Below are 10744 nucleotides of genomic sequence, written 5' to 3'. Positions count from 1 at the left end.
CGCCGAAGACAGCGCGCCAAAGAGCTCTAACGGCTACACAGTATAGAAATACGCAGTTGGTTAGGTTAAGCGTCACACTCACAGCACTTTCTAATACAAATCATATCCAAGTGATACAAATTAAAACAACTTTCAAAATTTTTGGAATATATGTTAGAATCGAATAAATATAGAATATAACTGCCAAAGTAAACACGGTTCAAAGAGGCGTGGCGTCACCCGACCTTCCGGAAGTTCCGCACCGGCTAAAATAATTTCAAGATTACGTCACCCGACCTCCGGTAGATCCTCGGGAGCTTGAGCGATTGGAAAAACATTTTATGATCAGTTACTCGTAGTAGCGATTATTTAGAGCTTGGATAATAAATTATAGTTGTTGCAATTCACAAAGTTTTGCATGTAGTTAATTACATTAATCAGTACACGCATAAATTTTGTTCAGTCTTTTTGTTTATTAATAAATAAAAATATCATACTAAAATTGCATACATATTTGTTTGTATTGGTCTGGGTGTTTTCTTTCCATAATTTATGTATAACGTATGTACGGGGCTCTGTATCGAAAATCACTATGAGCAATGAGCATCACACACGGTTACCTGGAGTGCATTACCGCATCAAAATTTTTATAAATGTTGTGCTTTAGAGAGTCGAGAGTATAGCAGATAATTAGTCCATCGTGGGCAGAAATTTGTCCACTAATAGCAAAATTCGTTCAAATTATAGTTTTAAAGTTATTAGGAAAACACAGATTTTGCTGGGGTAACGTTTCAATCATTACCCTGGCAAATTTTTTTTTTGAAAGTCGTTCTATCCCGGAACCAAATACATGGATAGATAGCTCTCGTTGCTTAGTAATTTGTCCACGAATAGCAAAATTTGTTCGTATTCCGGTTCTCAAGTTATTTAGAATTTTGATGTTTTGTGATGTCCCAGATCTCGTAAATGGCTCAACGCAGAAGTTTGAAAAAAATACCAATGATAGACCTTGATATGTCCAAATTAGTTCAAACATTAGTCATTGATTTGAATGATAAACACCAGTGTAATTAAAAGATTTCAGAAAATCAGATAAAACGGATTTGTGAGTAAACCAGTACTCTTACAATCGAATAAAAAGGTGTAGCATGTACCCTTGGTACACCTTTATAACCATAGTAAATATAAATGATGTGGCTTTGCGCAAAAGAGAGATTTCAAGAAATCTAATTTATTTTAACAGTCTTACTTTCGTGGCCGAATACGCGATTCCCTTATAACAAGGGAACATGGCATACAATGGACAAATTAAAATGTTCCTTACATAAGCTATCCTGTTAATTTCAGCTTTATATTACGACTTATAAGAAAGTTATCGAACTGCAAAAAAATATCAAGAATTCTTCTATAAGCCGACCAAATTATAAAGGTTACAAAAAAGCGAACCGTTCCATACATAAGGCTTGCCATCTTAAATGAACGGTATAATATCGAGGTTTCGTCAGTACAGTTGCGAACAAAGGTGTTTGTGTAGTGTAGTTGAGTTGAGAGGTCAGATTATTGAAATAATAAAACGAACATTTTATTTTTTAAATACATTTTAAAAATAATTTACATTACAGATAACAATGAGAGGATGACATTGCAAGGTGGTGCCAGTCCAGTCTTAAATCTGTTGATATTATGCTGCATCTGCCATGTTTTTGGCTAAAAGATTCTTCTATCTTGCAGTTTAGACTTTTATTACAGACCTCAGACAGTATTTTTGGAAAACATTTACGCATGGTGGAGGAAGGGACGCTCTAGAGACTCAAGTCTAGAAGGAGTCACATGAACTCCAAGTTTTAAATCCGTTGACATCTGCTGCATCTGCCATCTTTTTGGCTAGAAGATTCTTCTATCTTGCAGCTTAGACCTTTAGCTACAGACCTTAGACAGTATTTTTGTGAAAATTCTTACGCATGGTGGAGGAAGGGACGCTCTAGACACTCAAGTCTACAAGGAGTCACCATGAACTCCAGTTTCAAATCCGTTGACATCTGCTGCATCTGCCATCTTTTTGGCTAGAAGATTCTTCTATCTTGCAGCTTTGACCTTTAGCTACAGACCTTAGACAGTATTTTTGAAACATTCTTACGCATGGTGGAGGAAGGGACGCTCTAGAGACTCAAGTCTAGAAGGAGTCATATGAACTCCAGTTTTAAATCCGTTGACATCTGCTGCATCTGCCATCTTTTTGGCTAGAAGATTCTTCTATCTTACAGCTTAGACCTTTAGCTACAGACCTTAGACAGTATTTTTTATTATTTATTTGTGTCAGTGTGCTCTTCTAAAGAGTGTAAGACGATTGTATGTAGGTACTATTAAAATGTAATTTTAACTCATTGGTTTTGTCTCATATTTGAGGAATGTACTATGTATCATGAGTAGAGTCTTCGTTTAAAAGGATGCGAACGATTTAAATTTCAATAGGTAGACAAAATTGATAATTCTTAATTATCAAAAATTTAAGCTTTCTCCAGTAACACTGATATTATTATACTGTGACTCATCAAAGTCATCATTGTCAAAAATATTGACAAATCGCGAACTGTCACGGCCAAAAAACTGACACGCGTCCGTCCTCCGTAAGCGCCACCGCGCGACTGATTGAGATTGTCCAAGCCGTCATGGACGATTTTTTCCACATTTTTTAACATAGTAACTAAATAAGACGCAATATAAAAATTTCATCCGTTAAAAGCCCTCAAGTTATTTCTGAACTTTAGTTTAGTAAAAGATTTAGAATCTCAAATCGCTTATTTTAAAAATAAAACCATAAATAGAAAACGAATAGAGGTAACTTTGGGAATTTATTCTATCGAGTCAACTTCATCAAATCGTGTTTCCATCCGTTAATAGCCCTAAAAAATATCCTCAACTATGCCCAATAAAAATCTTAGCCTTTAATTTTACTGTTTAGTACCTCAAAAATGAAAAATGAAAACCTCATTTTCGCCATTTTCTCTGCTACCCGGCCTTCATGCACGCGTGCCCCGACGCTGGTTTTCAGCGGGCGCCTCTCCAACCAACATTATAAATAAAAAAAATAAAAAAACATTATACAAAATATTAACAAAACATTGACAAAGAGGGCGCCACGAGCCATGTATCCCAATCGAGCTACCTGCGCATCCCAGTGGATTGCGGCTCTCCCTCCCGCTTGCCCGGACACCTCCCCGCGTCAGCCCGTCCCTTCTATGATCTGAGGCCCGTCCGTACTAGAATGTGACGTCACGGCTGCCAGGAGCTTAGGTGGGGGTTATGCTTCACATCACGCTACATCCTGGACTCGATTCCCTCATATGGATTCGATTCATACAGGACATTCGAGCTTGACGAAAGATTACTACACATTTTTTGTTGCTCCTCATTAGTCATATCAGGTTTCAGTTTCATCTTTATTCGATAGTCAGATTCTTCTTTGGTTATAATTTCTTTATGTAATGTGTTTCATTCGTCGATGGAACACACCAACTCACTACCGGTCATATCACTTCCAGCAAGCGAAGAAAATCTTCGAGCGAGACGGTCCACAGCAAAAACGCTGGATACGTCTCCCACGAGAAGTCCCGGCCGCCCAGCGCCGGGCCCGCCGCGCCGCCCAGCAGCGCCGGCGCGGGGCTCGCGGGGCCCGCCGGGCCCACGCTCCTCGCCGCCGGGGGCTCCGGCTCGCTGCTCAGCGTCAGCGCCGGAGCCAGCACCATACTGGCCAACTCCACGAGCAGTCTGGATCTGAGGGCTGACCATAACGGAAACAATGCTGCCAGTAAGATTTACCTTTCAAGCTTTGTATAGTTAACCAGTTTTGCTTTCACAATTTGCAGAGGTATGATGGTCCAAAAGGCTCACAACTGTCTGCACTTTCCGTAGACCCGGGCCGGCAGTCGCAGCGCTTCCCCAACAAGAGCAAGGTGGCGCCGCTGCCGCCGGGCGCGGACGGCGCGGACGCGGGCGGCGACGGCGACGCGGCGCTCATGAGCGACCATCTACGAGCGCGCGGCGCCGGCCGCTCGGGCGTGGCGTGGCCGGCGCACACCATCCCCGCGCGCGTCAAGAAGCTCAGCTGGGACGAGCCCGCGCCGCCCGCACACAAGGTAGGCGCGGTGACACCTCCAGCTCCGCTGTATAGTCCTTACCGCTAGACCATAGGGCTTAAAACCGACACATGCAAAAAATATTCAAACTGTATATTTGAGTTGTTTCGGAAAAAAGCTCAACGAAGCTCCCGGTTTCCCGAGACACACCTTCGACCGAGAATTTAACCAGCGAAGTATATTAAGTGTACGTTTGCAGGGCAGCGGGGAGGAGGAGCTCCACGACGCCACCAACCCCGCGGCGGCCGAGCACATGAACCTCACCGTGTACTTCTAGCGCCCGACGCCGGCCCCGACTCCGACCAGCGAGACGTTTCTCCGGCTGAACCGAATAGAGACTGTACATTGCCGGATTCCACTAATTCCGAACTACTGAATACTAACGCTCTACTCCTACAAAATTTTAACGAGGCGCTAAATTATAAAGACCGACACCATCTACCTAAAGTTTTCGATCGTGCAATAAAGAATATCAGTGAAGCGGTGAGCGCTCGGGATGAACGAACCCGACCGGAATCTCAAAGTCACCCGCTATACCCGAAACTATCTAGAGAAGAAAATCTACCAGGCTCCACCGCCGACGCTGACGGTCTATCGAACCTTTACCATCACACGGAGCGAGTGCCCCACCGCACGCAAAAAGATAATGATCGACGAAACCTAAATATCACAACATCTGAAGAACAGACTAATATCTCATTTTCTAGCATCCTTGATAAACATACAGCAATTTATAGACTATATGCGTTACCAGATACTACCAGTCCCATAAATAATGACGAGAATTCTTACAGTCGAGAACTTTCAAACGGTCCCTATTACCCACATATTTCGCAGCAAAACTATCGCAAGGAAAGTAAAACGGAATCGAAGAAATCTGTTGGTTTAGAAAACAATCCTAATTATTCATCGGGTCAGGGTGATAAAGTAATAACACAGTACGATGCACCGATCATCAAGGCTCCGTCAGAATTTTCAGATGAACAAAGTCCCCTTCCTCCAATGACCATGTCTTTCAGCAACATGATGACGATGCCTGTTAGTAACGTCCATTTGACTGAGCGGCAACTTCCAACCGAATATGTTGCAGTACCAGTGAAGAAAATTTCACAAGTTTCAAAGCAAAATAAACAAAGGAAGAAAAACACTCCACCAAAAATTCCTATGAAACCCACTCAACACGCAGTGTCTCCGGTAAAGTATATTCCAATCAATCTAGATAACCCAATGGTCAATCCTGAGTTTCTACCAAAAACCAAAGGTAATTTTCCTACGAAAAAAGTTACGCCGCCGAAACGGCCTCCGTCTCCTGTGGAATACATTCCAATTCCTATCAATCCTAAAACAAGACAGCCTCAAGTCTTCACTCGTGTTCACAAAGGCATGAGGCATCCTCATCCTGGGTCTAATCGTCCTAGAACAAGAACTCCTATTGAGGGTCCAGTTTTTATTACTCAACCTCACGAAAGCCAAAGGTATGTAATGCATCCGTCTGCCCCTAGACTGTCCTATAGCTCAATGGATGGGTGGAGAAGTGAGGGGCCTTCTTCTTTTGCTAGCATTGATCCTAGAAAGTTGAGGACTCAACGCGTTAGTCCGTTGTTATTTGTTCCAATGTATAAACCCTTGTGATCTTAACAAAATAACGATGAACCCTCCTTAGGAATGATATCATCGATATTTATGACTCCGCACTTGCCAAATCTTAGTTACAGCAGAAATCGTTAGACGTCATTGCTGGAAAGTTATCATCGGTTTGTCATCGCTGTTAAGTTATTACTAATGTAAGTAAAAAGAAAGTACCTACTAGTAAAAGTTCCTAAGCATGTTACCGGTCTTTTAACTTCCGATCTCAAACAAATCAATACATTGATCAACTGAAATAAGTTTTGTTTACGTAAAACTTAGTACGTAGTCTTCAATTCAATGTGATTCAGAATGATAATAGTGAAATCAATTATACTGTGATATTTTTGCTATTCATCATAACGTTACGGGTTCGGTGGTGCCTGGTTCTTTTTTAGATATTTGTAGAACTTACTGTTGTGGTAGATAATAGTAAGAGTAGTTTAGATTATTTGTTACCATTTTTAAAGAAAAGAAAAATATGAAGTTACTAAGAAATGGGTGTTAGTCTTGGGCATTATTTAGTTTATTAAAATTAATTATTACTACTGTTATATTTCAGATGTCCATTCAGTCCATTGTGGTGGTAGAGCGTTCGTTTATGTCTTACTTACTAATGTTTTAGAATGTTTAATCCAAAGGGTCGTAAGGATTTGGCTTTGTCTTCCCCTGTGTAAAGGTGCCCCAACATAGACGAAAAAATAAAGTGTGTTCTGTAATGTACACATAATTATAATAGGTTCCTAAGCATCGAATCGAATGCAGTAAACCTTTTTGTACTTTTACAATGTCATTTAAATGTATTATTAAGTGGGTATGACCTATTCATTGTAAATAATTCAATTTTGTACATTCATTAGTATCGCAAGGTATTTTGATTCAGGCGGAATGCTTCAATACCTTGTTAATAGTAAAGAATTTGTATTGTAGTCGTTTAAAGGTTTTATTTAGTAAACCATAACTGTCTTGTACAATATCTTGTTAATGATTCTGATAATATGTTTACATTACTGTTAGATTACTACTTTAGTGGTAATAGCGCATGTTTTATTAGTACCTTTAGTTAGTAATACTTGTAAGATGTATGTAGTAATATATTCATGTCATTAATTTACTGTTTCTAATAAAGGCAGAAGTTCGAGCTCTCCCAGATACCTATCTCTCCATAAAAAATGATTTTTCAGAAGCATTATTCTAAAAGCAATTTTAAGTTATACAACATAACTTACAACATAACATACAACACAACATACTTTGTTAATAAATCAACTAAAGTTCGTTCGTAAATAAAATAGAACTGTAATATAATTCATTTATCATATTTATCTTACATACTTATTTTTAGTGGTACTACGTATCTTACGTATTTATATTATTATCATAGAAATGTAAGAACTGTTATTATATTTTTGTTGATGCTATATTTTTTCATTTTATTTATTTCCCCCACGTTAATGAAATAGGGCTCGAGTCATTCCCAAAGCGGACATAACCGCGGTCGCTGTTCATATAACGCAGTAAGTATTTATGAAAGCAAATCTTTAACACATTTGAGCAATTACTTAGGTCATTTACACTTCAGTGGTTATGTTCTTTCTTCTTTCTTTTCAGCCAAATGACGTCCACTGCTGGACAAAGGCCTCCCCCAAGGTTTTCCACAATGAACGGTCCTGCGCTGCCCGCATCCAGGCTCTTCCCGCGACCTTTACCAGATCGTCGGTCCACCTAGTAGGAGGCCTGCCCACGCTACGTCTTCCAGCCCGTGGTCGCCACTCGAGAACTTTCCTGCCCCAATGGCCATCGTCTCTACGAGCTATGTGCCCCGCCCACTGCCACTTGATTTTAGCAATTCTGCGAGCTATGTCGGTTACTTTGGTTCTCCTGCGGATCTCCTCATTTCTGATTCGATCACGCAGGGAAACTCCGAGCATAGCCCGCTCCATCGCCCTTTGGGTGACCTTGAGCCTTCTTATGAGGCCCATAGTAAGCGACCACGTCTCAGATCCGTATACCATCACTGGCAACACGCATTGGTCAAATACTTTCGACTTAAGACACTGCGGTATTTCGGACGTGAGTATATGGCGAAGCTTCCCGAACGCTGCCCATCCGAGTTGGATTCGACGATTGACCTCTTTCTCGAAGTTGGACCTACCTAACTGGACTGTTTGTCCCAGGTATACATAATTGTCAACAACTTCGAGTGTAGAGTCTCCAACCTTCAGAGGAGTGGGTGCAACACGGACATTAGACATGATTTTTGTCTTGTCCATGTTCATTCTGAGGCCCACTTGTTGAGAGGCTCTACTGAGGCCATCGAGCATTGTGCCTAGATCCTCCAAGGTCTCAGCCATGACTACGATATCGTCCGCGAATCGAAGGTGGGTGATGTACTCGCCGTTGATATTTATGCCAAATCCGTTCCAGTCCAGAAGCTTGAAGACATCTTCCAGGGCGGTGGTAAACAGTTTTGGAGATATGACGTCTCCCTGTCTTACCCCTCGCTGCAACTGGATAGGTTTCGAGTCCCGATCCTGGAGGCGGACCGACATTGTGGCGTTTTTGTACAAACCCCTCAACACTTCGATATATCGATAGTCAATTTGGCACCTTTGGAGAGACTGTAGCACTGCCCAGGTCTCGACCGAATCGAAGGCTTTTTCATAATCCACAAACGCCAGGCAAAGTGGTTGATTATACTCCTCGGTCTTCTGTATAATCTGCCTTAGCGTATGTATGTGGTCTATGGTACTAAAGCCTTTTCGGAAACCGGCTTGTTCGGGAGGCTGGAAGTCGTCGAGCCTGCGAGCGAGACGATTCGTAATGACTCTCGAAAACAGCTTGTAGACATGGCTCAGAAGTGAGATGGGTCTATAATTCTTCAACAAGGTTTTGTCACCTTTTTTGAAGAAGAGTACCACCACACTTCTGTGCCATGTCGTAGGCGTTTTTCCTTCGAGGATGACGGAATTGAACAGCTTCTGAAGAGCCCTTAGTACCGGCGTTCCGCCTGCCTTCAAAAGCTCAGCCGTGATTCCATCATCACCCGGTGCCTTGTTGTTCTTCAGCTGTTTGAGAGCCATTCTAATCTCGTACAGACTGACGTCCGGGATATCTTCGGTATAGTGTCGGGTCAGTCTAGCTCTTGGGTCTTCGGCTAGATTTGTGACAGGTGCGCGTACAGTCGTGTATAATTGTCCGTAGAACTTCTCAACCTCTTCCAATATCTCCGGCCCCGACGAAATGGCTCTGCCATCCTCTGTCTTCAGCTTGATCAGTTGACTTTGGCCAACAGACAGATCTCTTGCGAACACTTTAGAGCCTTTGTTTCGCTCAATCGCCTCTTTAATACGGTCTGTATTAAATTGGCGTAGGTCGCGAGTCAAAGACTTGGAGATCTGTCTGTTAAGGCGCCGATACTGAGCAGCATCTTCAGAGGACTGCAAAACCAAGTTCCGTCTCTCTTCCATGAGTTGATTGGTGAGGTCAGAGATCTTTTTGGTTCCTTTTGAACGACGGGTTTTAAAGAACTTAGACCCAGTCGTTTGGACAATTTCCACGAACCTGTCATTGTATTCGTCCACATTTTCGCAGTCTCCTAGGCATTCGAAACGATTTTGCAACTCGAGTTCAGCTCGAGTTGCAAAATCGTTTCGAATGAGCTTTCGGGGTTTTGGAGTTGGATGGGCGCTGGGCGGAGCGTAGACTTCATCAGTCGACATCTCTCGAGCTTGGGTCTGATATTCAATGTGCCTCTTACCATTCGGTGATCGCTTCCTGTTTTGACCGAATTGATCACAGAGACATCATTGAATATATGCTTCTTCGTCGACAAGATGAAGTCTATCTAATTTTTTGTAGCGCCATTGGGATGCAGCCATGTCCACTTTCGCTGTTTTGGCTTTCTGAAGAAGGAGTTCATCATAAAGAGGCCCTCCTTCTCCATAAAGCCAGCCACCAGTTGGCCACGTGCGTTCCTCTCTCCATACCCAAATTGCCCCACTTTCGGCTCATTATCGCTTCGTTTACCTAGCCTCGCGTTGAAGTCCCCCATCACAACGGTAAAATGGGACCGGGAGCTATGTATGGCTCTGGAAATATCCTCATACATAGTCTCCACTTCGTCGTCGGGGTGTTCCGTGGTCGGTGCGTATACCTGTATGACCTTCAGCGAATACCGTTTGGTGATTCTGAGTATCAGGTACGCTACCCTCGCCGAAACACTCTCGATCTGGACCACGTTGTTGACAAGGGACTTGTGGACGATAAACCCGACACCACCCTGGGACTGCTGGTCGCCCTCCCGGTTATAGAGCAGGTTTCCGGATTTGAGAATTATGGTGTCCTCTCCCTCTCTTCGGACTTCACATAATCCTACGATATCCCACCGTAACCTGCTCAATTCTTCCTCGAGTTCCATTAGCTTCACGTCTGTACGCAGTGTGCGAGCGTTATAGGTTGCCAGGGCCAGAGGTCGTCGGTGTTGGTAGCTTGGCATCCCCCGGGGATTCTTCGCACCCCTTGCCCCACCGTTACCGTGACCGCTACCGTGGTCCGGGATAGTGGGGCCGCCGGGGACTAGGGGCCGTTTTTTTGTTTGTGCCACCATTTGGAGGGTTTTGCCCTAATCGCCACGCTTGGCAGGCGGGTTGGCGATCGCAGTTTTTTACTTGGTTTCGCACGCAGACGCTGCTGCCCGTCCGGTGCTACAGGAGTTTGTCGCCTCTTACGACACGCCTCCTGTGGGCGGTGGGGAAAAGTATTCTTTTACGGCCGTCCCCACACGGCACAGTGGTTATGTAGTTTTTTCCAATTGAAAATACGATCCTCGAGAGAGGCGTGAGCGTAACATTAGCCTGGGTAGTCGTGGTAGTAGCCAATGAAAAAAGCAATGTCTGCGTCTGGTATAACCGAAGTTGTGCAATGCCGCCGAAGCCTCGACCTTGTAACGAAAGCGGCGCTTGCGCAACCTCCAAACGCTGCGCTCGTCATGCGACATGTTG

At 43.3% G+C, this 10744-nt stretch overlaps 2 protein-coding genes across 2 annotated transcripts in view; both read left to right on the top strand.

Annotated features, from left to right (window-relative positions):
- The first annotated feature begins 3778 nt into the window (after window positions 1–3778).
- LOC135077829 (uncharacterized) lies at window positions 3779–7162 on the top strand. Its single transcript, XM_063972367.1, has 4 exons — window positions 3779–3787; window positions 3846–4035; window positions 4080–4115; window positions 4315–7162. Exons 1-4 carry the CDS (start codon window positions 3779–3781, stop codon window positions 5745–5747), a joined length of 1668 nt encoding a protein of 555 aa, XP_063828437.1. The 3' UTR covers window positions 5748–7162.
- LOC135077809 (uncharacterized) overlaps window positions 5343–10744 on the top strand; it is a 40034-nt gene continuing 34632 nt past the window's right edge. Inside the window, exon 1 of the mRNA XM_063972355.1 lies at window positions 5343–5376. Coding sequence (XP_063828425.1) covers window positions 5343–5376 — 34 coding nt within the window. The remainder of the gene's footprint in view (window positions 5377–10744) is intronic.

This window comes from Ostrinia nubilalis, chromosome 2, assembly GCF_963855985.1.
Source record: "Ostrinia nubilalis chromosome 2, ilOstNubi1.1, whole genome shotgun sequence".
Taxonomy (NCBI): Eukaryota; Metazoa; Arthropoda; class Insecta; order Lepidoptera; family Crambidae; genus Ostrinia; species Ostrinia nubilalis.
The sequence above is the reverse complement of the archived record's forward strand: the minus strand, read 5'-3'. Positions and strand labels throughout refer to the sequence as shown.

Excerpts from the sequence above, each read along its gene's own strand:
- LOC135077829 (XM_063972367.1), top strand. Across the intron at positions 4,036-4,079 it reads GCGCGGCGCCGGCCGCTCGG|CTCAGCTGGGACGAGCCCGC; the intron begins GCGTGGCGTGGC and ends CGCGTCAAGAAG. Across the intron at positions 4,116-4,314 it reads CCGCGCCGCCCGCACACAAG|GGCAGCGGGGAGGAGGAGCT; the intron begins GTAGGCGCGGTG and ends GTACGTTTGCAG.